Below are 27,940 nucleotides of genomic sequence, written 5' to 3'. Positions count from 1 at the left end.
CAACGCAAAGGAAATGCTAAAAGTTTAGACCTTCACTGTTAATGTCTTGTTAACATTTGCTAATGTCATGGCAATTACATTAAGATGAAGAGAAACAACTGATGGATATTAATTATGTTTGAGCACATTAAATAGGTGACAGCTGGGACATTGGGTTGTGCGGAAGGAGAGCTGTGGGATTAAAAAGTCAATAAACACTCAATAAAGTAAAGCTCTGTGTCTTAGTTCCAGCCTCACCAACCTGAAGTCGATTGGATCCGATTAAAATTCACTACCCCACACCTCTTTCCCTGAATTGTGGTCCCCCTCCAGGTGCCTTACCCAACAGCCAGACTTCTCTGCTGCATGTGTTATTCAACTCCTCATGCTTCAATAATTGCCAGTGGAAGACAATGGGCCTTTGCAAATTATGCCTGGGAGTTAGATTTTCTAAGTCCTCATGCTTGCTTAGTCAGGGTGGTCTGCAACTCAGCCTAGGCCCTAATTGCCTCGAATGAATCTAGTTTTCTGGTTATATACAATCATAACATCATAGAATCCCTACAGGGTAGAAGGAGGCCAGTCGGCCCATCAAGACAACAATCCCACCCAGGCCCTTACCCCGTAACCCTACGTATTTACCCTGCTAGTCCCCCTGACACTAAGGGGCAATTTAGCATGGCCAATCTACCTAACCCGCACATCTTTTAGTTTGGGAGGAGACCGGAGCACCGGAGGAAACCCACGCAGAACGTGCAAACTCCACACAGTCACCCGAGGCTGGAATTGAATCTGGGTCTCTTGCACTGTGAGGCAGCAGTGCTAGCCACCGTGCTGCTGTATATAATTGGTAAACATTTTACTCTTTTGGTTGCAATTTCTATATAACATTGTTGATATGCTGATGCTACAATACCATTTCTCTCATAGTAAACGTGATAACTTACTGCATATATCTTTTCTCCAGCCAAACACAGAAATGCCTCTTGAAGCACACTCATGAGCATACGCTTCAAATGATGAGCAGATACAGTCATCAATGTTCAAGCAGATGCACGAGGCAGCCAAGCACATCTGAGGAAATGGGCAAATTTACAGGAGTTATTTCTTTCTGAAGTTTTTATAAACTCTGAAATCTCAGCTCTTTTCTTTAAATTCAAATACACATTATGGCACACAAGACAGAGCATCCAGCAGAGACTTTCTCCGAAGGTAAATAGTGATGGATTGGTTTCTGTGGTTGAGGAATTGGTAATGAGGAACATAAACTCAGGAGTGTAGTTAAGAAAATGCAGGAAGAAAGGCAGTTTTTTTTCAGAGGGTCCAGTATTAGGAAATGGAATGCTTGATTACAAACAGTCATTGGGCCAAGGACCTTTGAAGGAATTGACCAAGAGTATATGGGACGAAACGGCATATCACAAAGCTTCCTTGCCGAGCATAATGGTGAGTGGCCATTGCTCTTTCAGAACCTCGTACCTGGAGAGAGACAGAGAAATATGGGGCAAAATTACAGTGGTCACCATTTCTACTACAATAATAGATGAATAATAGCCAATTTGGAAAATCTGATAAATGTAATTTGTAAAATGAGTAGCGTGTTTGAGAGATCTGATAACGATCTCAGGCATTGTGTTAAGCTATGGTATATAGGAGAATGAAAATTGTGCAGTGTACTCTGAAGGCACAATGTTTGGTTCGATATATTGAGTCAACAAAACGTTTGTAAGAAGCTGCTGTCAAAATATTATCTTCCAACTGCATACTCAGCTGCCTCATTCTTTAATTCTTGCCGTTATTTCAGAACATGGAGACAGGATGGACTTTTCAGTTCCATTTGATTAAATCATGGCGGAATTTCATTTAACCACCTTTGCTCCATATTTCTGATAGCCTTACCAACTAAAAAATTTAGAATCTGATTCTTAATATTTTTTAATTGACTCAGCTTCCTTCTTGGGTGACAGAGTTCCAGATATCCTTTGCCCCTTGTCTGAACAAGCGCTCCCTCCGTTTGTTCCTTTGCATGACGTAATTCCAATTTTGCTTCACTTTCCACCTTGGGTATCTATAACCTTCCTAAATGCAAACTGTGTCTGTCTTCTCGGGTGAATATAAAGAATTAATTTATGCTGTTTAGAACAGCAGGGCTGTCTTCCTCATGACCTGGGCAACATTTATCATGATGTGGAGATGCCGGCATTGGACTGGGGTAAACACAGTAAGACGTTTTACAACACCAGGTTAAAGTCCAACAGGTTTATTTGGTAGCAAAAGCCACACAAGCTTTCGGAGCTCCAAGCCCCTTCTTCAGGTGAGTGGGAATTCTGTTCACAAACAGGGCACATAAAGACACAGACTCAATTTACATGAATAATGGTTGGAATGCGAATACTTACAGCTAATCAAGTCTTTAAGATACAAACAACGTGAGTGGAGAGAGCATCACGACAGGCTAAAAAGATGTGTACTGTCTCCAGACAGGACAGCTAGTGAAACTCTGCAGGTCCAGGCAGGCTGTGGGGATTACAAATAATGTGACATGAACCCAATATCCCAGTTGAGGCCGTCCTCATGTGTGCGGAACTTGGCTATCAGTTTCTGCTCAGCGACTCTGTGCCATCGTGTGTCGTGCAAGCTGCCTTGGAGAGCGCTTACCCGAATATCAGAGGCCGAATGCCTGTGACCGCTGAAGTGCTCCCCAACAGGAAGAGAACAGTCTTGCCTGCTGATTGTCGAGCGGTGTGCATTCATCCGTTGTCGCAGCGTCTGCATGGTTTCCCCAATGTACCATGCCTCAGGACATCCTTTCCTGCAGCGTATCAGGTGGACAACGTTGGCCGAGTTGCAAGAGTATGTACCGTGTACCTGGTGGATGGTGTTCTCACGTGAGATGATGGCATCTGTGTTGATGATCCGGCACGTCTTGCAGAGGTTGCTGTGGCAGGGTTGTGTGGTGTCGTGGTCACTGTTCTCCTGAAGGCTGGGTAGTTTGCTGCGGACAATGGTCTGTTTGAGGTTGTGCAGTTGTTTGAAGGCAAGAAGTGGGGGTGTGGGGATGGCCTTGGCGAGATGTTCGTCTTCATCAATGACATGTTGAAGGCTCTGGAGGAGATGCCGTAGCTTCTCCACTCCGGGGAAGTACTGGACGACGAAGGGTACTCTGTCCACCGTGTCCCGTGTTTGTCTTCTGAGGAGGTCGGTGCGGTTTTTCGCTGTGGTGCGTCAGAACTGTTGATCGATGAGTCGAGCGCTATATCCTGTTCTTATGAGGGCATCTTTCAGAGTCTGGAGGTGTCTGTTGCAATCCTCCTCATCTGAGCAGATCCTGTGTATACGGAGGGCTTGTCCGTAGGGGATGGCTTCTTTAACGTGTTTAGGGTGGAAGCTGGAGAAGTGGAGCATCATGAGGTTATCCGTGGGCTTGCGGTACAGTGAGGTGCTGAGGTGACCGTCCTTAATGGAGATGCGTGTGTCCAAGAATGCAACCGATTCCGGAGAGTAGTCCATGGTGAGTCTGATGGTGGGATGGAACTTGTTGATGTCATCATATAGTTGTTTCAGTGATTGTTCACCATGAGTCCAAAGGAAGAAAATGTCATCGATGTATCTAGTGTATAGCATCGGTTGAAGGTCCCGTGCGGTGAAGAAGTCTTGTTCGAACCTGTGCATGAAGATGTTGGCATATTGAGGTGCGAATTTGGTCCCCATGGCTGTTCCATGTGTCTGGATGAAAAACTGGTTGCTGAAGGTGAAGATATTGTGGTCCAGGATGAAGCGGATGAGTTGTAAAATTGCATCTGGAAACTGGCAGTTGTCGACACAGATGCCATCATCTCACGTGAGAACACCATCCACCAGGTACACGGTACATACTCTTGCAACTCGGCCAACGTTGTCTACCTGATACGCTGCAGGAAAGGATGTCCCGAGGCATGGTACATTGGGGAAACCATGCAGACGCTGCGACAACGGATGAATGAACACCGCTCGACAATCAGCAGGCAAGACTGTTCTCTTCCTGTTGGGGAGCACTTCAGCGGTCACGGGCATTCGGCCTCTGATATTCGGGTAAGCGTTCTCCAAGGCGGCCTGCACGACACACGACGGCGCAGAGTCGCTGAGCAGAAACTGATAGCCAAGTTCCGCACACATGAGGACAGCCTCAACCGGGATATTGGGTTCATGTCACATTATTTGTAATCCCCACAGCCTGCCTGGACCTGCAGAGTTTCACTAGCTGTCCTGTCTGGAGACAGTACACATCTTTTTAGCCTGTCGTGATGCTCTCTCCACTCACGTTGTTTGTATCTTAAAGACTTGATTAGCTGTAAGTATTCGCATTCCAACCATTATTCATGTAAATTGAGTCTGTGTCTTTATGTGCCCTGTTTGTGAACAGAATTCCCACTCACCTGAAGAAGGGGCTTGGAGCTCCGAAAGCTTGTGTGGCTTTTGCTACCAAATAAACCTGTTGGACTTTAACCTGGTGTTGTTAAACCTCTTACAACATTTATCACTCAACCAACACTTCGAAAACAATTTATCTGGGTGCTATTACAATGCTGTCTGAGACACTGCTGAGCACAATTTGGCTGCTTCCTTTTCTATATAACAAATAACTACAATTCAAAGAAACATATTTCATTGCCAGTCATATCCTATAATAAATCTCGAGGTGGGAAAGTTGCCATTTTATCCCAAGTCTTTCTATCTTTGCAAGTCTCTCTATAGCACAACATTGTCAAGGATGCGCATTGCCACCGTGTCTACAAATCTACTTGACGTAAACACCAAACACCCTTCAAATGACTCAGAAACAGAATCAAACAGTTAACATACTCAGTGCGGTCTATAATGATCAATATGAACAGGAGAAGCCCATTCACCTTTAAATCCTGTAAAAGCTTTCAGTGAGGTCCTCGTTGATTTTGACCCCAACTCCATCCACCTGCATTGGCTCCATATTCTTCAATAGCCTTGACTAGCCAAATCTATCAATCTCCGATTTTAATTATGAATCTACTGCTTTTTGTGGGAGAGAGTTCTTGCTACCCTTGCTGTGAAAAAGAATTTCCAAATTTCTCTCTGGAATGGTGGCATGGCAATGGAAAACTGTGACCAAATGAAAGCTACCCACAGCTTCACCAACTAGCCACAGGCATATTGAACTGTTTTTAATAGGATACAAGTAACGACATTGGCCAAAGCTGGATACCAACAGTCACTTAATGTCTGGTATTGTTTGTGACCACTTTTCTAGAAAAGTCTACACTGCAGACCTGCTCAGAGATATTGCACGGAATTCCACGGCCCACATCAAACAGAGATAATTGAAAAGCAGGCATTAAAAATGCAAGGTGCTGGACTTTTAACTCACTGCAATTCTGTGGAGAAAATGGGAACTGCTACCCAGCCAATTACATAGGAACATAGAAACAGAAGGAATCCATTAAGCCTGTTGAGCCTGATCTGCCACCATTCAAGTAAATCATGTCTGATCATCTACCTCAACACCATTACCCCATGCTATCCCCATTTGCGTTGATGTCATGAGTCACCAGAAATCTATTGATTTCTGTTTCGAATGTGCTCAATGATAGAGCTTCCACAGCCCTCCTGGACAGAGAATTCTAAAGATTCATCATGCTCATTCTCATTCTCAATGGCCCGCCCCCGCCCCCCCACCCCCAATCCATCCTGAAACGCTGTCCCCGAGTTTTAGACCCACCAGCCAGGGGAAACATCTTATTTATGTCCACCCTGTCAAGTTCTGTATGAATTTTATAAGTTTGCATTTTTGGGCAAGACGCGGTCGTAAAATACCGCCCTTAACTGCCCTTTCAAGAGGAATTAGGGGTGGGCAATACAAGCTGGCCCAGCCAGTGATGCCCACATCCCATGAACAAATTAAAAAGTAAGATTTGGCATAAGATAGGATATGAGCAGGTTTATTTGCAGTCAGCCACCAGTGATGTTTGTATATCGAAATGAGATTAATGCAATGACTTCAGTAGATTTCTGCAGGTGTATATGGATGCACAATTTAGGAACAGGAGTAGGCCTTTTGGCCCCTTGAATCTGCTCAGCCATTCGATAAGATCATAGCTGATCTTATTGTGGCCTCAACCTCACATTCTGCTTGTCCCCAGTCACCTGTTTTGTCTGAACAAACTTTGTAAGAAGTCTCACAACACCAGGTTAAAGTCCAACAGGTTTACTGTGAACAGAACTCCCACTCACCTGACGAAGGAGCAGTGCTCCGAAAGCTCGTGCTGCCAAATAAACCTGTTGGACTTTAACCTGGTGTTGTGAGACTTCTTACTGTGCTTACCCCAGTCCAACGCTGGCATCTCCACATCATGAACAAACTTTGACAGCTATTCTACTTCCAATCCTAATATGTTTGTTACACATCCCACCTTGAAATCATAAATGATTACAGAATTTAGGCACATTCTTAGCGTGTATGGATTTTTTGTTTGCTTTGATTTTTACTTTATATTCCATACATATGATCTCTTTGACCTAGCATTTGGTTATTTTTTGTCTCATTATGATATGAAGTGCCTTGGGATATCTTAACTTGTTAAAAACACCGCATAAATACAAACTGTTGTTATTATACTGCTTGGAATTATACAAGTCAATACATCCCCTCTGATAACAGTATGCTGGTCGAGCACCAGCATAATGAAATGCCAAACTGAAATTGAGAAACCATGGGCTATAAATCCATCCTCAAAGACATTAACTGCTTGGTAGTGCTTGTTATCAACAGTTCATATGGCAGTCAGATACAGTAAGAAGTTTAACAACACCAGGTTAAAGTCCAACAGGTTTATTTGGTAGCAAAAGCCACAGTCAGATACAGCCCATTGGAGCTGGAGAACAAGACACAAAGTTTAATATTCACTCTCTATATAATTGAAATATTTCTCAAAATGTAAACCACAACCACAAGAGGTGACAAAGAGAAAAGGATGTTTGTCTGAAGGACTCAGGAGTGAAGAAATGCGCTACCTGGTGGCTACAACACAGAACTGCAGAGTTACAGATTATAGTCTGTCACAACATTACAAACCTCAACTCATTCAGTGTAACCTTCACTGAATGAAGGTCCCAGGTGACTTTTCAATCGAATGTGGGAAGAAATAGCAAATTTAACAATAATATCTGCACTTGAAAAGGCATAGGCAGAATTCTCACCTCATAGTATTTCCTGTAATTCACCGTGGAATGACACACTGCAAAATCGCCATTGGGTTTTTGTAATCGGGAGCAATACTGTTTGGCATAGTTTTCTATAAGATAAATTTCAGATATGATTAGAATTTCTTTCACAGATCAAAAAATAATTCAACAATGTTATAGTTGTTTTTTTTAAATTGTAATTGGTGATCTTACAACACTACCAGCATTCACCTCAGGGAGATTGAAGCTATGATAAGTTTATGAACTGTTGTACAGTGCAACAAAGTCATTTAATATAATGATGGATATACATAGCCCTCATCATTGGAGACATGTTCAAATCAGAAAGAGTGAAATTATAGCAAACACATTCAAAAGCTGCTTTTCAATCTGTGTTTTTTGCAGCATCAACTCCTGTCATATGGGTCTTGTGCAGCAAGTGCCAACTCCAAAGTAAGCTTGTCAGATTTTCCAAGACCCTAGCATCCTATTACATCGAGCTTCACACCATCTAAATAGATGACTTGACACTGGGATTTCAGAATAAGGTGAGCCGGTTGCAGCGTTTTCTACGCTAAAGATGATACATACATACAGGCAAGATGTGGCTGACATTGTCTGAAATAGATAGAGAAGATTAATAGATAAAAAGATCAGAAGAACTTCAGAGGTCCAAAGGGCTTCTGCTAATCTCCTGCCATAAATTCAGTCGAAAACTGGCAGAATCCAGCAGAAAATGGCAGATCTGAGTTAAGTGAGACCCTAACACTTCCTACAATTTTACAATGTTCTTTGATAGGAAAGGAACCTCTTACTGCTTATTAAAAGGCAAGCATTGTCAGAGCCTGGGACAGGGGCTTCAAATGCCAGGAAGCTCTGCTTTCCCAGACCATTTGAGACTCTACCAGAATTCAGTAATATAAAAAACAATGAGCATGTGGGAAGATGAGGCACCAATGTGGTGCAAGGTGAGGAGGATACTGTTCAGGCAAAGGGAGCAGCTGGGTCTCGAAGAAAGGAATGTTTTAAAGAATGCAAAATCATAATGTCTGCAGCAAACCTCACCCACACCCATCCCCAGAGGGAATGGAAGCTGACTTGATCAGGAAAATGGGAACACAATGTCACACCTTCAGGAACTGAAAGATCATACATCTAACCTAAATCCACTTCAGTACAAAGTTCATTAGCCCTTTAGCATCTCTCATCCTGCAAATCACAACCCATACTTTTTATAACACCTGTGAAATAGCAAACTAACAGAGTCATTGGAGTCAGGTATTCTCCATAAATACTATTAAACTACATCGTGTTAACAAACATAAAACTCTCATTACAAAAATGCACAAGAGAACAAAAAAGGATTTTGAGACAAAGTGTTACCATTTTCTGAACTGAGACATGGAGGGGGTGCAGTTATTTCATAAATACACCGTGCGGCCTTCCAAGAATGAGCGAACGCAGTTGCCAGTGGTTCCACAATATTTTCTGATGATAGAAAATCGTCATCCATTTTGTCATTGAAGTTGCCACATAACCCTGGAAAAGAGAAAAGTGTTCAACATTAGAATGTATAAATCTCCCCCACTGCACCATCCCAAGTGCAGTCATTGATCTTTAGGACTGCATGGACATCAGACTGTAACATTTACAAGATGTCAGTGCAATTCAGGGAAGTCAGAGAGATGCTACAGACTAGAAACTGGGAATGAAACAAAATAAAATCGTTTTAAAATAAACAAATTCAAGTGGAAATTTACAGGATGCATTCCAATTTATGAAGGTGTCAATAGGGTAGATAGGGAGTAACTGTGAATTCTGGCAGGATGTTTTTAACCAGAGGACATAGATTTAAAATAATTGCCAAAAATGCCATGGGAAGTTTGGGATTCTGTTTAACTCAGAGATACGATGATTTTGAATGCACCATCTGAAAAGGTGGGTGAAAAGAGGATGATTTAGGAGATACTTTCAAAAAGCAATTAGATAGATACTTAATAAAATCAAGGGCAAGAAGTAAAGAGCAGGGGAGTGGGACTAATTGGCAAGTACTTTGAGAAAGTTGCCACAGGCACGGTAGATCAAATAGCCTCCCGTGCTACATGATTCTAAGTCACAAAAAAGGATTACAAAGAACAAAACAAGAAATACTTAGCAAACTGGTATTTGACCTCTATGATGTGAGTTTAAAATGAACTAATACCCTCCCTGTTAACTGTATGAGTTCCCCATTAAATAAGCTTAGAATTGACTTAACTAGTGGGTACAAATTCAAAGATAAATTAACACTTTCACTCAGGTTTTCTCTTTATTCTTTCAGGGGAATTGAACATCACTAGCAAGACCAGCAGTTGTTCCCCATCCCCAATTGCCTTGGATTTAGTCATCCTTGCTCATTCAGCCATTTCAGAGGGCAGTTACGAGTCCACCCATTGCTGTGGGTCACATGTAGACTTAACTGGGTAAGAACAGTAAATTTATTTCTCTAAAGGGCATTCATGGACCAGATGGGCTATTTACAATAATTGATGATGTTGTACTGAGGCAAGCTTTAAATGACAGACATACAAATTGAATTTAATTCCAACCAGCTACCACAGTGGGATTTTAACCCATTCTTTAAGGAACCTGAAGTGGCAGATGGACTTCAACCTGGATAAATGTGTAGTGGTCCATTTTGAGAGGTCAAATGGGATGAAGGAGTATAATATCAAGGGTAAGACTCTTAGCAGTGTAGAGGATCAGAAGGACCTTGGGGTCCGGGTCCGTAGGACTCTTAAACCGGCCTTGCAGGTAGAAGAGGTGGTTAAGACGGCGTATGGTGTGCTGGCCTTCATCAATCGAGGGATTGAGTTTAGGAGTCGGGAGATAATGATGCAGCTTTATAAGACCCTCGTCAGACACCACTTAGAGTACTGTGCTCAGTTCTGGTCGCCTCATTACAGGAAGGATGTAGAAATTATTGAAAGGGTGCAGAGAAGATTTACAAGGATGTTGCCTGGATTGGGTGGCATGCCTTATGAGCATAGATTGAGGGAGCTCAGTCTTTTCTCCTTGGAGAGACGAAGGATGAGAGGTCACCTGATAGAGGTGTACAAGATGTTGAGAGATATAGATCGGGTGGATTCTCAGAGGCTTTTTCCCAGGGCTGAAATGGCTGCTACGAGAGGACACAGGTTTAAGGTGCTAGGGAGTAGGTACAGAGGAGGAGGGGTAGGTTTTTCACACAGAGGGTGGTGGGTGAGTGGAATCGTCAATGGTGGTGGAGGCAAACTCGATAGGGTCTTTTAAGAGACTTCTGGATGAGTACATGGGACTTAATAGGATTGAGGGTTATAGGTAAGCCTATATATAGGCCTAGGTCGGTAGGGACATGACCGGCGCAACTTGTGGGCCAAAGGGCCTGTTTGTGCTGCAGTTTTTCTATGTTCTATGTTCTAACCTCTGAATTACTGATCTAGTGACATTACCACAACACCACCATCTTCCTGCGTGCAATGAGCAATGCTATTCTGAGGTTACAATGCTATTCTAAGATTGGCTTTTCTATTCTTTTGTGCTTCATGACGGACAAACTTTTGTTTTTCGCACTCCTGAATTTGGATTGACCAAAACTGAAGAGCACAATTGCATTGGCCGCGAGGGATTTTAAACCCAAGACATCAAAGAAAATTTGAAGATAAGCTGGCACCTACCTTTACTTTAAACTACACTGCCTGGAGTTATAGACACCAATATCCAATATATTGGATAGACATCCAATATATTGCAACTTCTCTTGAGGTATGTGTGACCCAAAGAATTTTGAATGTATTTAAATATTCCTCCCATTCCCTCACCTTGCCAATTATATCAGCCACTACGACTCTCACCTCACTGCCCAAGGTTCCAAAGATTTCCCATGCTTATTTCAAAGTAATCAACAATTATATTCTTTCGCTAATTTTTGCAGCTAAATTGTAATGCAGAAGATAAACTTTGTGTGATAGCATAAAGTAGATGATGGTGAATCAACAGCCCGATTTACATCTCTCCCAATTTCATTGATTTCAGTGATGTAAAACTTATTACCACCCATTTTACATTATCGCACTGATGCGCGACAATCAAGCACGAGGTACAAGGCTTCAGCTATTGAAGGCTTTTATTAGCAAACAATGGAACTAACTAACACGAGTACACCAATTCAGACTGGAGGGGTCCCGCCTGAGCAGAGGGTCTTATACCTCTCCCCAGGAGGCGGGGCCCGAACGGGATGTGCCATAACAACATCTACCACAGGTAAACACCCTAACCCAACAACATTATACAACCCCCATAGTGGCAACACCCTAACCCAACAGTAACATAGGAATAACCCTACAGTGGTAACCAACGATGGTTCACCACATTCACCCCTCCTTTAAAAACAAAGGCCGGCAGGGTGCGAAAACAGGTCACATATATACAAAATTCACAAGTCCAGACGGTCTGGAGGACCGCACCGTCGCTGTGATCTCCTCAACACCGGTTGCGACACCGGAGCAGGTGCTTGCGGTGGCGTTCTCTCCAAAACAGCGTCCGGCTGTCCCCTCGAGGACTCCCGGGCCGGTTGACCCTGGTGAGGCGATGGTGCAGGGGATCCTGGAACCTTCTGTGGTGGCGCCGATCTCCGAGTCTCAGGCAAGCTGTACATGGGAGTATAACTGTTATGCACTGGTCCCGGTGCTGACCGCGCCACGTCTGGGGAAGAAATAAGTGATAGGGGATTCGTGACAGGGGGTATGGGAGCGACAGGAGTTGCTACATCCCCTGCGGGCGCCAGGTCTCGAATCGAGACTGTGTCCTCTCACCCGTCAGGATATGCCACATAGGCATACTGAGGGTTGGCGTGGAGGAGTTGGACCGGTTCGACCAAGGGGTCGGACTTGCGGGCCCTCACATGTCGCCGCAGAAGGACGGGTCCTGGGTACGTCAACCAGGCTGGTAAGGAGATCCCCGAGGACGACTTCCGAGGGAATGAGAACATCCTCTCGTGGGGAGTAGCATTGGTTGCCGTACACAGGAGGGAGCGAATGGAATGAAGCGCATTTGGAAGGACCTCCTGCCAACGGGAGACTGGAAGGCCCCTGGATTTCAGCGCCAGTAGGACAGCCTTCCAGACTGTAGCATTCTCCCTCTCTACCTGTCCGTTACCCCTAGGGTTGTAGCTCGTGGTTCTACTAGAGGCAATCCCGTATGAGAGCAGGAATTGCCTCAAGTCGTTACTCATGAACGACGAGCCCCTGTCGCTATGTATGTAGCAGGGGTACCCGAACAGGGTAAAAAGATCACTGAATGCCTTAATCACAGTGGCAGTCGACGTGTCCGCACAGGGGACAACAAACGGGAACCGGGAGTATTCATCTATGATATTGAGAAAATACACATTCCGGTCCGTTGAGGGAAGGGGGCCCTTAAAATCCACACTCAGCCTCTCGAAGGGGCGAGTGGCCTTGACCAATTGTGCCCGGTCCGGTCGATAAAAGTGCGGTTTGCATTCCGCGCAAATCCGACAGCTTCTTGTTACTGACCTGACATCCTCCACCGAGTAGGGCAGGTTGCGGGCTTTTACGAAGTGGTAGAGTCGGGTGACTCCAGGATGGCACAGGTCATTGTGGAGGGCCTTCAAGCGGTCCTCCTGCATGATGGCGCATGTTCCGCGCGAGAGGGCATCCGAGGGCTCATTGAGCTTCCCTGGACGATACATAATATCGTAATTATAGGTGGAGAGCTCAATTCTCCACCGCAAGATCTTATCATTCTTGATCTTGCCCCTCTGCGTGTTACTGAACATAAACGCCACGGATCGTTGATCCGTGATCAGGGTGAACCGCGTCCCCGCCAGGTAATGGCGCCAGTGTCTGATGGCCTCCACAATGGCCTGAGCCTCCTTCTCCACTGCTGAGTGCCGAATTTCGGGACCTTGAAGGGTGCGGGAAAAAAACGCGACGGGCCTGCCTGCCTGGTTTAGTGTGGCGGCCAGGGCGAAATCAGATGCATCACTTTCCACCTGAAAAGGGATGGATTCATCCACCGCGTGCATCGTGGCTTTCGCAATGTCGCTTTTCAAAGCCTTGAAGGCCAATTGGGCCTCCGGCGTGAGTGGGAAGGTCGTGGACTTGATGAGCGGACGGGCTTTGTCCGCGTAGTTGGGGACCCACTGCGCATAATACGAAAAGAAGCCGAGACATCTCCTCAGTGCTTTTGTGCTAGCGGGCAAGGGAAGTTCAGTAAGGGGGCGCATACGGTCTGGATCAGGGCCGATGACCCCGTTTTCCACCACGTATCCAAGGATAGCTAACCGGCGCGTACGGAATACGCGCTTCTCCCTGTTATAGGTCAGATTCAGGCGAGATGCAGTGCGCAGAAAGTTTTGGAGATTCGTGTCATGGTCCTGCTGGTCATGGCCGCAGATGGTGACGTTATCCAGGTACGGGAAGGTAGCCCGCAACCCATTCTGGTCCACCATTCGGTCCATAGCACGCTGGAAGACCAAGACCCCATTGGTGACACCAAATGGAACCCTAAGAAACTGGTATAGACGACCATCCGCCTCAAAAGCCGTGTATTGTCGGTCCTCTGGGCGGATGGGGAGTTGATGATAGGCGGACTTAAGGTCTATGGTAGAGAACACCCGGTACTGCGCAATCTGATTGACCATATCAGATATGCGCGGGAGAGGATACGCATCCAGCTGCGTATAACGGTTAATGGTCTGACTGTAGTCGATGACCATCCGAGGTTTGTTCCCGCTTTTAACCACCACGACCTGCGCTCTCCACGGACTAGCACTGGCCTGTATGATCCCTTCTTTGAGGAGCCACTGAACCTCAGATCTGATAAAGATCCGGTCTTCAGCGCTGTAACGCCTACTCTTAGTAGCGATGGGCTTGCAGCCTGGTACCAGATTCTTAAATAAAGAAGGTGTGGTGATTTTTAGTGTGGAGAGATTGCATGCGGGGCGCTTTGGGCAATTTGGAGGCTGCGGCTGATTCCCTACTGCCAGTGAAGGGAGTGGCCCACCGTACTGTAGGATCACACTCTTCATGTGGACCATAAAGTTTAGTCCGAGGAGAATTGGCGCACAAAGGTGCGGTAACACAAGGAGCCTGTATCGCTCGTACATTGTGCCCTGCACCTCTAGGGTTACCATACAACGTCCTTGGATCGGTACAGACCGGGACCGTGATGCCATGGAAATTGTCTGTTTGGCAGGTAGAACCCGGAGTCCACACCTTTTTGCAGTGTCAGGGTGAATAAAACTCTCGGTGCTCCCACTGTCAAACAGACAATACACAGTACGACCATTTACCTTGATGTTCATCATGGAACTGTCAAGCCTGTGATGCTTTGTCTGGTCCAGAGAGATCGATGCCACCGTTGGCCCCTGGGCGTCACTGCATGCAGCCGAGGTTGATACTGAGGACCCCTGCTGGTCGCTCCTAGTCGTCGTTGACCATGATGGCCGCCCCCATGAATCGCACGTGGGTGAGGGCGCCAAGCGTAGCGACTCCTGGTGGTCTTCCTCCTCCTCCGTCAGCCACAATGGCGTCGTCCTGGGTTCGCACGTGGTCGGACCTCATGGGTACTGCGACGCCGAAGGAGATTGTCTCCGCTTTGGAGGGTCACAGGCTGCACTGCCGTTCTTGGGCTTCGACCTGCAAACTTTAGCATAGTGCCCCTTTTTACCACACTGACTGCAGATCGCCGTTTTTGCAGGACACTGTTGCCGTGGATGCTTGGCTCCGCCGCAAAAATAGCATCGCTGGCCGCCTGGAGCTGCCGCCGTCGTCGGATCGATATGGGAGCGCGAACCCGTGGGGCGAGGAGGGATTTGTGCTTGCTCCTGCCACGTTGTCTCCACGTGGTCTTCGGGGTACAGAGCCAAGCTTTTCGACGCTGCCTCCAGCATCTCAGCCATCTCCATCGCTTGGGTCAAGTTGAGGTTCCCTTTCTCTAATAGCTTAAGCCGGATGTACGAGGACCCTACCCCTGCTACGAACGCATCTCAGGCGAGGTCGTACATATATTGCTCTGCCGACACATCTTTGCAGTCGCAGCCCCTGGCAAGCTGCAAGAGCTCATTGGCGTAGTCCTCCATGGTTTCGCCCGACTGCCGACGTCGTGTAGCGAGGAGGTAACGAGCGTGGATCTCGTTGGGTCGTCTCGTGTATCGTTTCTTCAAGAGCTCGATGGCCCTCGGGTAAGTGGTGGCCGCACGAATCGCAAGATAGACCGTGTCGCTTACCCTCGCGTGGAGGACCTGGAGTTTGTCGTCGTCTGTAGTAACCGCTGCAGAGGCTGCCAGGTAGTCCTCGAAACACTTCCACCAGTGGTCGGAGGTGTTAGCGGCACCGACCGCACGTGGGTCCAGCGTCAGACGCTCTGGTTTTAGTATTTGTTCCATACTCCCTTTACTGTCGAGAGTTTTATGTTTGCTAATAAAATTGATGCGCGACAATCAAGCACGAGGTACAAGGCTTCAGCTATTGAAGGCTTTTATTAGCAAACAATGGAACTAACTAACACGAGTACACCAATTCAGACTGGAGGGGTCCCGCCTGAGCAGAGGGCCTTATACCTCTCCCCAGGAGGCGGGGCCCGACCAGGATGTGCCATAACAACATCTACCACAGGTAAACACCCTAACCCAACAACATTATACAACCCCCACAGTGGCAACACCCTAACCCAACAGTAACATAGGAATAACCCTACAGTGGTAACCAACGATGGTTCACCACACGCACAAAGTCAAAATCTACTTTTCAGTCATAGGAGCAGAGTTAGTTATCACTTTTTAGTGCTATAGTTGTATTGTTCATTCATTTATTTTTCATTGAATTGTATACACAGAGAAGTACGCATCTCAATGTTTTTTGTCAGCATCATCCTGGTCCAGTTATCCACTTAGTTGCTCCATCTTAAGTAACTATTATAATGCAAGATCATAAGAAATACAGACATGATTAGGTCATTTGGCCCTTCAGGCCTGCTCCACCATTCAGTAAGATCGTGGCTGATCTGACTGTCATCTAAACTCCACTTTCTTGCCTTTTCCCCCCAACCTTCGACTCCTTTGTTGATTTAAAACAATCAGCCTTGAATATATTCAATAAACCAGCCTTCTCTATTCTCTGGAAAAGGAATTCCAAAGACCAACAATCCTCTCAGGGAAGAAATTCCTTATTTCCATCTTAAATTGGAGACTCCTTATTTTTAAACTGCGCACCCCACTTCTAACTTCCCGCAAGAGGGTATACCTTCTCAGAATGAGTGAGGTTAACATTTTCAGTAAATTACATGTTAATTGTACCTTTCACGAGTCCTTTCACATTGTTAGGCAGTGAAATATAAAGCTGTACAATCTGAGTAATTTGTAGCTGCATTTTGAGCCCAATTTTCGTTGCTATTTGAATGTAACTCGGGGACTGATGAAAGATTTTAATGCCGTCTGCAGAAGTAAAAGTAAAACAAAGTTAAACTCAGGTTGAAAAATGTATTCCCTTATCTTAAAGTATAAAAAAGTTATCTTACTTTGCTTCAATGGGAGTTTAATTAGATTTCCATTAACCCTGACGAGGCCATTCTTTTTGATGAGATATTCCGTCTATAAAGGACAAATAAAGATTGTCTTGCATCATTTAAAAAAGAAAACTTATCTGTCAAGCAAGTTTGTAAATGAGCAATCTTAAAATACTTGCCTCAGCATGAGTGTATGAAACACTCTCCAAACAGATCTGTTTATGTCCTTCCAAACATGGATGCATCTCAATCTTGACTAACCACTCATCTGTCTAAATAGCAATTGAAAAAGCAAATCTCAAACATTGATTCAGCTGGCATTCTTATGTGCATGTTTTTAAGTAACTAGGGCTACAGCAGTCAAAGCAGGAAAAGATCACTTACAAAAGTAGCAATGTATGAACAGTCTCCCATCAACTGATATGTTTGGCCGTCAAAAGTTGTAACGTGGTTTCCTTCTTCAAATTTGCACATTCGAGGGCAACTAAGTGCAGAGCAATCCCATTCTCCACTTACACAGGTGCTGAAAGTACAAGAGAATGCATTTATAACCAATTTCTGTTGAAATGTTTTAAAATGTATTTGATGAACAGTACATGGCTTGAGTTGGCCGCCATTACCATATTTGGCAGAAGTCAACTTTCGTTTGTCCATGTGAGTAAACAGATTGATTGGATGTACAGGGACATTCTGTTTTCGTGATACATCTGTCTGTTTTACGTATGTCATCAAGAACGGTCCCTGAAGGATGAAATAATTATCTCAGTTAAAAATAACATAGCTGATTTAAAGATGTGGAGCACATTTCAACTTGCTGGAATACAAATAGAAAACAATGGAAATACTCGACAGGGCTTGCAGCATCTGCGACTAGTTTAATGCTGTCTTCAAAAAGTGATTCAATTTTCTTACAAAACGCCGAGTGATTTATTGTGTTTGTGAATTTAAATTTATTGGTTGATTAGTATGTAGTCTGTCAACAGCTGGAGCTAAGCCATGTTATAACCAAAAGTGAATTATGTAATAGTTCTGATAAATCCTGAACATTTGTTGATTAAAGGTGATTTTCGATTTCCAAGATGTTAGGTATTATGCCTCACTAGAACTCATTAACTTTACTTTTCCTTTCAGATCAACTTGCTGCATGCGCCCAACAAATGGTGAATGGTTGCTTGAAACTATATTTGATTTGAAAACATTTGCATTAAATTTGGTCTCACAACAGGTTGAGCGAGAAGCAAACCTCTTTCTGTCATAAAAACAGAAAATGCTGGAAAAACTCAGCATGCCTGGCAGAACATGTGGAGAGAGAAACAAAGTTCATGTTTCAAGAACATAAGAACTAAGAGCAAGAGTAGTTCATCTGGCCCCTCGAGCCTGCTTCGCCATTCAATAAGACTCAGCTCCACTTACCCGCCGCTCACCATAACACTTAATTCCTTTACCGTTCAAAAATATATCTATCCTTGCCTTTAAAAACATTCAATGAGGTAGCCTCAACTGCTTCACTGGGCAGGGAATTCCACAGATTCACAACCCTTTGTGTGAAGAAGTTCCTCCTCAACTCAATCCTAAATCTGCTCCCACTTATTTTGAGGCCATGCCAGTTCTAGTTTCACCCGCCAATGGAAATAACTTCCCTGCTTCTGATTTATCTACTCCCTTCATAATCTTATATGTTTCTATAAGATCTCCCCTCATTCTTCTGAATTCCAATGAGTATAGCCCCAGTTTGCTTAGCCTCTCCTCATAAGCCAACCTTCTAAACTCCAGAATCAACCTAGTGAATCTCCTAAGTACCCCCTCCAGTGCCAGTTTATCCTTTCTCAAGTAAGGAGACCAAAACTGTACACAGTACTCGAGGTGTGGCCTCACCAGCACCTTATACAGCTGCAACATATATTCAGATGTTTTGCTATTTCTTCCTTGATGATACGTTCAAGCATTTTCCCTGCTACAGAAGTTAAACTAACCGGCCTTTTGTCTATCTCCTTTTTTAAACAGTGGCGTCACATTTGCTGTTTTCCAATCTGCGAGACCCACCCCAGAGTCCAGCAAATTTTGGTAAATTACCACTAGTGCATTTGCTATTTCCCCCGCCATCTCTTTTAGTACCCTGGGATGCATTCCATCAGGGCCAGGAGACTTATCTACCTTTAGCCCCATTAGCTTGCCCAACACTACCTCTTTCGTGATAATGATAGTTTCTAGGTCCTCACCAGCCATAGCCTTCTTGTCATCAATTTTTGGCATATTATTTGTGTCTTCCAGACTGACACAAAATACCTATTCAATGCCTCAGCCATTTCCTCATTTCCAGTTATTACATCTCCCTTCTCATGTTTATTTTAGCCACGCTTTTTTGTTTTATATATTTGTAGAAACTTTTGCTATCTGTTTTTATATTCTGAGCTAATTTACTCTTGTAATCCATTTTACTTTTCTTCATAGCTTTTTTTGTGGCTTTCTGTTGATCTTTAAAGATTTCCCAATCCTCTAGTTTCGCACTAATCTTTGCCACTTTGTATGCATAGTTTTGAGTCCACATGACTATTCTTCAGAGCTCACACCGCCGTTGTTGATTTGAAAATCTGGCACTCCTTTATTAATTCATCAAAGAATCAGCATGAAATAGAACAGAGATGAAGGGCATTAGTATATTTTATTGGATAAGGAACGGAAGGTGGAATCATTGTCAGGCACGGACACCTAAAAATGTTAGTTTGTCACCAGTCTGTTACCATGTTGGTGACATGAACTGGAGGATAGTGACGTGGAGAGGAGGAATCAAGGCAGAGAGGTGAAAGTAGAAGTGAGGAGAGAGAAAGGACGATCGGAGAAAGCAAGCAAGGGGAAGTGGAATGGGAACATGGGGGAAGGCCAAGGTGAGGTGGAAAAGGGATGGTAAGGAGATGGTGGAGAAGGAAACAGAGAGATAATGAAAGGGGTGGGGGATATAGTATGGAAGAGCATTTGGCTGAGTCCCAAGACTCACTAATGAATTAATTCAACAGGGGTCTGTTTACACAGGTAAGAGGGGAGTTTATTTGTTTTGATTGACATCTTTGAGATTATAACAAGTTTTTCTTTTTTTGATCTTCCCTCCAATATCTGTATGTTTATTTGGACAAGATCAAGAGTAGTGAAGTGAGGCAAACCTTCTGTTATTGAAGATATGAATGGCTGTTCGATTGACTCTTTAATTAGGTTGTAAGAGCAGCAGTTATTTTTTGAAGGAGATTTTTGAATAGATCTTTAGGTGCATTTCAAGACTCACCATTGTTATTATATGGCTCTTTGGTTCTGTCCATTGTGCATATTGGGTTTTGTCATAGGGGTGGCATGGGAAGTGGGGTTTTGCGGGTGTGAACTACAGGACCCAACACCCTTTAATACAACTGTTACAAAGTCTCAGAGAATGAAGGTGGACTATCTAACCAGGCCACCTTGGCACCTGCTCGCCTTTGAGGCAGCGACACAACTGCTTATGAGATTGGTGGGCCGGACTGAATCCCACCCTCGCCTAGCCAGAGTGAAAGTAATGCGTTGGGGTCATTTATATGGAAACAGGTCTGCCGAATCGAACAATTTCTGAACTCCAGCTTCCCACCTCAATGCAAAAATTCAGCCCAAATACTTTCAAATTGCATTGTATGGGAGGGGAAGGCTACAAAGATTACGATATTTATGTGCAAATAAACTACCTTTGCAACATGTAATTATATATGTATATAGATGCATGCATGCATACAAAATAAAGGATTTTTTTTAACAACTGGGACTGGAGTTTACTTGAAGGCAAACTCGTGAAACAAACAATACTAGGAAAAGAGAGCCATCTGGTGGCCTAATTGTGTACTTGCACAAGCTGATAGGTTTATGAATGTGGAGACAGGAAATTATAAGGGTAAAATGTTAAAATAAAAAGCGCGGGTGAAACATGCCAACAGTAAGTCAAGTAATATGGAAGGGAAGATACAAGTCATGCAAGCATGAGAGTATGAGAATAATTAAGAGTGGTTAGGTGATCTGATTTTGTTTGTGTTATTTTTAGAAATTCTTATTGTGTTCAATTAATTTGTATCTGATTGCTTGTAACTTTTTTTTAAGCAATGATAGCTTATAGTAGAAATGCCCAGTTCCATCCCTGAAGGTGAAATGGGACATATGTCAGCAGTCTACAAGGGCCACAACTGAATTTCCATCGAGCACATATTCCAACAGCAGTACCAGATAGGTCTCCACAAGGTGGAGGGAATCATAGAATCCCTTAAGTACAGAAAGAGGCCATTTGGCCCATCGAGCCTGCGCCAACAACAATCCCACCTAGGCCCTATCCCCATAACCCCACATATTTACCCCGCTAATCCCCCTGACAAAAAGGGGCAATCTAGCATGGGCAATCAACCTAACCTACACATCTTTGCGCTGTGGGAGGAAACCAGAGCACCCGGAGGAAACCCACGCAGACACGGAGAGAATGTGCAAACTCCACAGAGACGATCACCTGAGGCCAGAGTTGAACCTGGGTCCATGGTGCTCTGAGGCAGCAATACTACCAACTGTCACCACGCTGCCTCTAAAGGGTAGGGTAGGAGAGGGAAGGGTAGAGTAAATTAGCAATGGAAGACAATCATTGAGATTGAAAGCAGGCAGATTTGAAGAGAATGGATGAAGAAGAAAATGTAATTGGTGTAGCACCTTTAGTGGTTTAAATTGCTTATGAAAAGAATTTGATACTAAGTCGTGTAAAAAGTTATTCGGCAAGAAGACCAAAAGCTTAGGCAAAGAGGTAGATTTTAACAAGCAGTTTAAAGGTGGAAAAAGTGGTAGAGAGGCAGAGAGATTTAGGGAGGAAACTCCATGTTTAAACCTATTGCAAAACACAAGGAATAGGTCAACTAGGACATAGGTTAATAGGTGAACAGGATTCCAACCAGGATAGTACATTGGCATCAGAGTTTTGATGAGTTGATGTTTATGGAATGTAAGACGGTAAACCAGACAAAAGAATATTGAGATAGTCAACTCTGGGATGGTGTCATGCCCAGTAAAGCATGTGCTTTTCATATCTTTCAAATCATGAACTGTACTCGGTTTGATATTCTAGAGCTGGCTTTTCTGTTAAAAATGCTCAATAAAATTCTGCATAAGACGGTTGCTGAGGATCAGTAGATTCAAAACCTTTATTGCAACCAACTGAGGACGGGAGATTGATTATAAGGAAATCCAGTTCACTCCTCCTCACCGAATTGTAACACAACCTAAAGGAGCACCTTAGAGAAATAAAGGTTTAGAGCAGGAATTCCAAAGCTCAGGGCCTATAGGGAGATATAGACATGGCTGCTAAAGATGGAATGTTTAAAATCAAAGAAGACCAAGATGGCAAAATGGCAGACTTCAGCGATCTTGGAGCATCCCCGGATTGGAGGAGGATACAGTCATAACGAGGGGTAAGGCTTTGGAAGAATTTCAAAGATGGCAGTTCAGATCTAAGATCAGGAGGAGATGGGGTGCAGGATGAGGGTTTCAGTATTCATAACATGTAAATTTAATACTTCGGGGGGAATTTTCCCATGCCGCCCGCAACAGGAATTGAAATGGGGGGTTGGGCGGGGGGGGGGGGGAGACACCATGCAAAGGTCTGTTGACCTCAGGGGGATTTTCCAGTTCTGGGGCAAACACGGCCGGAAAATCCTGCCCGTCATCTCTACAGCAGTCAGACATTGAAGATCAACGTCAAAGAGAAGCTGGAACAAAAAAAACGCTAAGCAAACAAACTTGGAGATAAAGAGTGTTGAATAGAAAGAGGGGGATGGTGATAGGCATGAGTAGGGGAGACTAGGAATGTAACAAAGTTCTGAATAAAGTAGAGCAAAAAGCAAGAGTTTACTCGATTTACATCAGATTCCGCTACCACTGCAAAATTAGGGTCCCAAAGTGCAAATGTTACTTTACTGGACTAGTAAACCAGAGTATGTGAGTTCAAATCCTATCATAGCAGTTGGAAATAAAAAAAGATGGTATCTGGAAAAATTACCATGGGGTGTCATAAAATCCAGATGGACCTATATCTGACTCTAGCCCCCAAAACGACCTCGGAAGCCACTCAGCTGAATCAAACCGCTTCAAAGCCGTGGTTCAAGAAGGTGGCTCACCACTGCCTTCTTAGGGCAACCAGAGAGAGATAATAAATGCCGGCCTTGTCCACATCCCAAAAATGATTTTAGAATAAAAACAGCTGTCATTTACATCGTTCCAACTTATCCCTGTTGCTCTGTGAGTTTAATATCTTGGATTTAGCTGCTAACTTCTCGTTCGCATATATTTAATGAAGCTGCAAATAGAATTGTCTGGTAGGTTGCAGGGAGGACACAGGCCTGATCAGATAAGGCACTGTTACCATTAGGTACCCTGTAGTTGATGAATAAAAATGGCACTACATTGACATAATGTTCCAGAAATACTAATAAAAAATAATGATGTATAGTAACGCATATATTTGCATGTGTTAAATGAAATAATATAAAACATAACCTCAAGCAAATTGAATTGTTACTAACAATATAATCTAATTACCATTTGGACAATTGCACGTATTGACACACTGTTGGCAATGATGTTCAGGATTTGGATTGGTACAGGTTGGAATACAGGCAGGGCCACACTCCTTGTATATCTGATTCCCTGGACAGATTTTCTGTGCTGAAAACGAGAAATTGGTAATTTTATCATTTGACCTAGGTAATGTTCTTGAACAGCAAAAATTTATAAAAATTGTTATGTGGCACGAGATTGAAAAGAAAATAAGTTACACTAATTTCTGAAAGAGTGTGGTTAAAGTTCTTGTCACTGCAGATAAAACTTACCACAATTGATGGATTTCCGCCAGTTTTGCCACTCTTCACCGTCTGCAGCTGCACACTGATGTGCTACTTCTTCAAAATGGGAACAAAGATGATTAACTTCTGTGTTTTCAAAACTGCAAGCATCCTTCTGACACAGCTCCAGGTAATTATTATTAGTGTCACGGTCCGTACAGCGCTTGAAAACATTTGAGATTTTTGAACAGTTCTGAACAGAAAAAAAGTATCACAAAAGTAATTAGATGAACACAAATCTAAATCAGAGTCTTTGGGTTGCATTAAATAAATAATTGAACAAAAAGCAGGAAGCTCGTCAATGCCCTGTGCAGCAAGGTTGCATAGCTTTAAATAGTTAATCTCAAGGAAGTCCCAAATACTCAGCTGTGTCCAATCTCTCTGAAGTATGCTCCTGTAAGAAATAACTGAGTGGTGGTGGTGATTTGGGGGGAGGGAGGGGGTGCGGGGGGGGGGGGGGGGGGGGTTGTGTCTTCCCAAAACAGCTGTAATATTGTCAGAAAGGCCACAACACACATTTCCTGCGATGTTGATAGGAGACTTGAAACATTTTGAGGGTTTGGGTCTCATTTGAATGCAGTCAGCTAGCTGTGACCATTTTGCATGTAGTGCATACTGTTGCCACTGTGCATTAGTGGTGGAGGGAATTAATGTTCAAGTTAGTGGATGGGGTGCCTATCAAACAAGTTGTTTTGTCCTGGACAATGTTGAGCTTCTAGAGCATTGCTGGAACCACACTCATCCAGACAAATGGAAAGTATTCCATCACACTCCCCACTTATGCCTTGTAGATGGTGCAGTGACTCACATCATGACTTGTAGATGGTGGACAGACTTTCGAAAAACATGAGGTGAGTTTCTCACCGCAGAATTCTAAAATTCAGACCTGTTTTTACAGCCACGGTATTTATATAACTGTCCAGATCAATTTCTGATGTTGATAGTGACCTAATTATTCAATCAATTCTATAAAACTTTCCTTATAGTATATTATATTGTCTTAAGTATTCTCCTGAGGAAGTAACTTACAAAAGCCAATCCGCATTCTGTTTTTTCTGAGATTGTAGTCACACAGGGATCATTTGGGTCACTCAGTTGAGATGAATAAATTAAACCTAAAACAAGCACAGTGCAATAAGAAAGTAATCTTAACTTTTCTCATCAATTCAATTCAATGTATTAATGTTTTTAAACAAGTGAAATATGTAACATTATTCAGTGTGTGTGACAGATTTCACTCATCTTTCATATGGTAACAAATCACAATTTTACTTACGTTCGACATTAAATGACTTTTCTGGAACATCAATATCCCCACAAAGGCCACATAAAGCCCCTAGGTATTGAGCATCAAGAATTACCTGACAACAAAAGCAATAAAGGTTTAAGATATAATTCACAGAACATTTTCACAGCTTTGTAAAGTTTTATGGAGATAATATGACTTCAAAGTACAAAAGAAGACATTTGTCAAAATTAAACCTTAATTATTTACTCTGAGGAAGTTATGGGCCTTTATAATATAAATGTTGTAATAATTTACAATAGAATACTCAAAGAAAAGGCACAGCAACAACAGAGTTAAAACAAACAGGCCTTCAGGATCGCATTAGCTCGAGCATTAAACCCTGAAGCCAACAAATACATTTCAGAATCCAATGAACATTGTGATGTGAATTGCAACTGTCTATATATCTATTTGCCAGCTCAAAATTAAAGACAGAAGTATCAGGCTGGTAAATTAATTTGATTATGTGCAACAGAGTTATCCTTGCCACATAATGTGGGTGCTTCAGTTTTTCTTTATGATTATACAAAGCTATATGGAAGGGGGCAATGTTTAAGATTACGCCAGCATATACATGTTTGAACAGTTAGAAACAACAGTGTTATGTGTATTATTTGTGAAAAAATTCTCATTGATACTCACTGCCGCGGCAGCTAATGGGATTTGGGGTGGGCTGGGGTGAGGTTGGTGAGGGGGCTGGGTGTTGTGGGGATGGGGGTGGGGCAATCTCCAATGGATTGCCACTCTTGATGGATTTAGCAGCATTGAAATTACATAGCCCCTGTCTTGCACAATCTTTGTCACTCAGGCTGGGTGAGACAGGGGCAGTGAAGCGTGCCCCTGCTGCATCGGCAAGGAGTAACTGGGGTGCAGAAGACAAAGGAATGCTCCCTTTTCATGGCACTCGCTGCTGTTGGGTCAGACAGCGGGGGAGGAGGAGGATGGCATCTGCTTGCGGGGGTGGTCATGTGTGCATGAGGCTCAGTCTGGGTTTTTTTAATAATTACTCTGGAGTTGAAGTGATTTCTTTTTCCTTCTAATTCCTCCAGAATAACTATCAGGGTAAAACTGGCAGACCATCCAAAGCAAGCGGTTTAAATTGCTTCTGCAGGAAGGTCCCAGCCCAGTGCAATTGTCCAGAGGAAGTTAGCACTTCTGGATAATTTACAAAGTAAACCTTTTTGTGGGAACTTCCTCGGAGAATTCCCCAGTGCCTCATTGGGGTACCATCCAAATACAACACTGGGGAACTAGGGTGTTACGGACAATTATGCTCTAACTTCACAGTTTGGTCACTGCAGTAGCAACTGCAATGGAACCCATCAAACAGATACTATAACACTCTTAATATCAGAAATCCTCCTGAACAAATATATGCCGAGGAAATGGGGAACATAACAATGATCTTTTGAGAAGCAATTTTGAAACCATTCATTGCATTGTATTCTTATTATTTCTTACTTCTCTCGCTAAATGTGTGCACTTATGGTGCCAAATGATTTGCCGTACAACGAACTAAAAGGAAGCAAAATTTACATGGCATTAATGAATTGCTTCAATAATGAAATATAATTCTTCACGTAAAACATAGGACCTCTCATTTGTATTTCTGCCTGTAGAATTAAGTTTCTAATTGTAGTTTCGGTGCAACACAACTGTCAAATAAACGCTGCTAAAACCTGCCAAAACACACATGGACCACAGCAATACCATCCAGCTAATGTTTTTTGGATTGGCCAAATCTGACTAATATGTTAGAAAATGTACATATGTAATTCTACCAGATTTGTAAAGCACTTTAATAGAAGGACACTATGTGGCTAAGCCACATATGCATTTACAAGCAATGCCTTAATAATCTTTCTCTATGTAACACACATATATCTTCATTCAAAGTGAGTTGTCTGTTTTAGGAGGGAGAAAACAGCAATACATCAACAGGGATGGAAAACTAGGAACCAATCTTCACCTTTCCAACAGCCAAAGCTAGGTCAGTATTAGGAAAAGGGATCATAATTGTCCTGGTGACCTCATGCCTGTTTCTAAGTCAATGATGAATATAATTATTTTTCTTTTCTTATCAGTTCTCAAAGGAAACAATTTACATTATTGATAATAAATGCCAACTATCAGTGCAAACAAGCCCCAGGCTCAGAGAAAAGAAATTTCTCCTCACCACAATCCTAAATGGTCAAAACCTTATCTACGACTATGTTTTAGATTTGTCACAGTAAGGAGTCTAACAACACCAGGTTAAAGTCCAACAGGTTTATTTGGTAGCAAATACCATTAGCTTTCGGAGCGCGGCTCCTTCATCAGATGGAGTGGAAATGTGCTCTCAAACAGGGCACAGAGACACAAAATCAAGTTACAGAATACTGATTAGAATGCAAATCCCTACAACCAACCAGATCTTAAAGATACAGACAATGTGGGTGGAGGGAGCATTAAGCACAGGTTAAAGACTTGTGTATTGTCTCCAGACAATATAGCCCGCAAGTCCAGGAGGCAAGCTGTGGGGGTTACTGATAATGTGACATAAATCCAACATCCCGGTTTAGGCCGTCCTCATGTGTCCACACTAGCAAAGCTGCTGCTTCACCACAATTGACTGGGCAGGGAGTAGGGATCTCACCAGCTGTATTGAGTACAGAAATACAATCAATCCCAGAGGTCCATGTATCCCTAACTACCGCAATGGTACAATAACTGTCAGCAAAGCAACAAATGCCATGGGAATTACAGTTTCCACACAAGGACCATTACAAAGGATTATGTATGCAAATGTCTTTTGTTCACAAGGTAAAGAGGAATGTTTGGGGTTTGAACTGTAGCTGGTCTGATTGACAATCTAGATTTCTGTACTCATATGAGAATGCCATGACGCTGCCTCTGGAGGCAGACTTCTGAAGGCTACTTGAATAAAACTTCTCTCATTGAGAATACACTGAAGTATTACAGCAGTCCTCATACATAAAACATCCACTAATGATGCCTCTGACCTCCCCTGAAGCACTAACATTCTGAGCACTCCCTGTCTGCACCTCACAGC

The 27,940-nt window shown here is 43.4% G+C and overlaps 1 protein-coding gene across 1 annotated transcript in view; it reads right to left on the bottom strand.

Moving 5' to 3' along the window:
• LOC144507480 (mucin-19-like) overlaps nucleotides 1-27,940 on the bottom strand; it is a 75,849-nt gene that overhangs the window by 32,855 nt on the left and 15,054 nt on the right. Inside the window, exons 7-17 of the mRNA XM_078234605.1 lie at nucleotides 24,877-24,961; nucleotides 24,630-24,715; nucleotides 23,589-23,793; nucleotides 17,340-17,460; nucleotides 17,104-17,242; nucleotides 16,899-16,991; nucleotides 16,732-16,804; nucleotides 16,511-16,648; nucleotides 8,557-8,712; nucleotides 7,189-7,283; nucleotides 927-1,053 (exon numbers count right to left, since the gene is read on the bottom strand). Of these exons, the coding sequence (XP_078090731.1) occupies nucleotides 927-1,053; nucleotides 7,189-7,283; nucleotides 8,557-8,712; nucleotides 16,511-16,648; nucleotides 16,732-16,804; nucleotides 16,899-16,991; nucleotides 17,104-17,242; nucleotides 17,340-17,460; nucleotides 23,589-23,793; nucleotides 24,630-24,715; nucleotides 24,877-24,961 (1,318 nt within the window). The remainder of the gene's footprint in view (nucleotides 1-926; nucleotides 1,054-7,188; nucleotides 7,284-8,556; nucleotides 8,713-16,510; nucleotides 16,649-16,731; nucleotides 16,805-16,898; nucleotides 16,992-17,103; nucleotides 17,243-17,339; nucleotides 17,461-23,588; nucleotides 23,794-24,629; nucleotides 24,716-24,876; nucleotides 24,962-27,940) is intronic.

The sequence above is a fragment of the Mustelus asterias genome, chromosome 19, assembly GCF_964213995.1.
Source record: "Mustelus asterias chromosome 19, sMusAst1.hap1.1, whole genome shotgun sequence".
In the NCBI taxonomy this organism is placed as follows: domain Eukaryota; kingdom Metazoa; phylum Chordata; class Chondrichthyes; order Carcharhiniformes; family Triakidae; genus Mustelus; species Mustelus asterias.
Note: the sequence above shows the minus strand (reverse complement) of the source record. Positions and strands in the feature narration are given on the sequence as shown.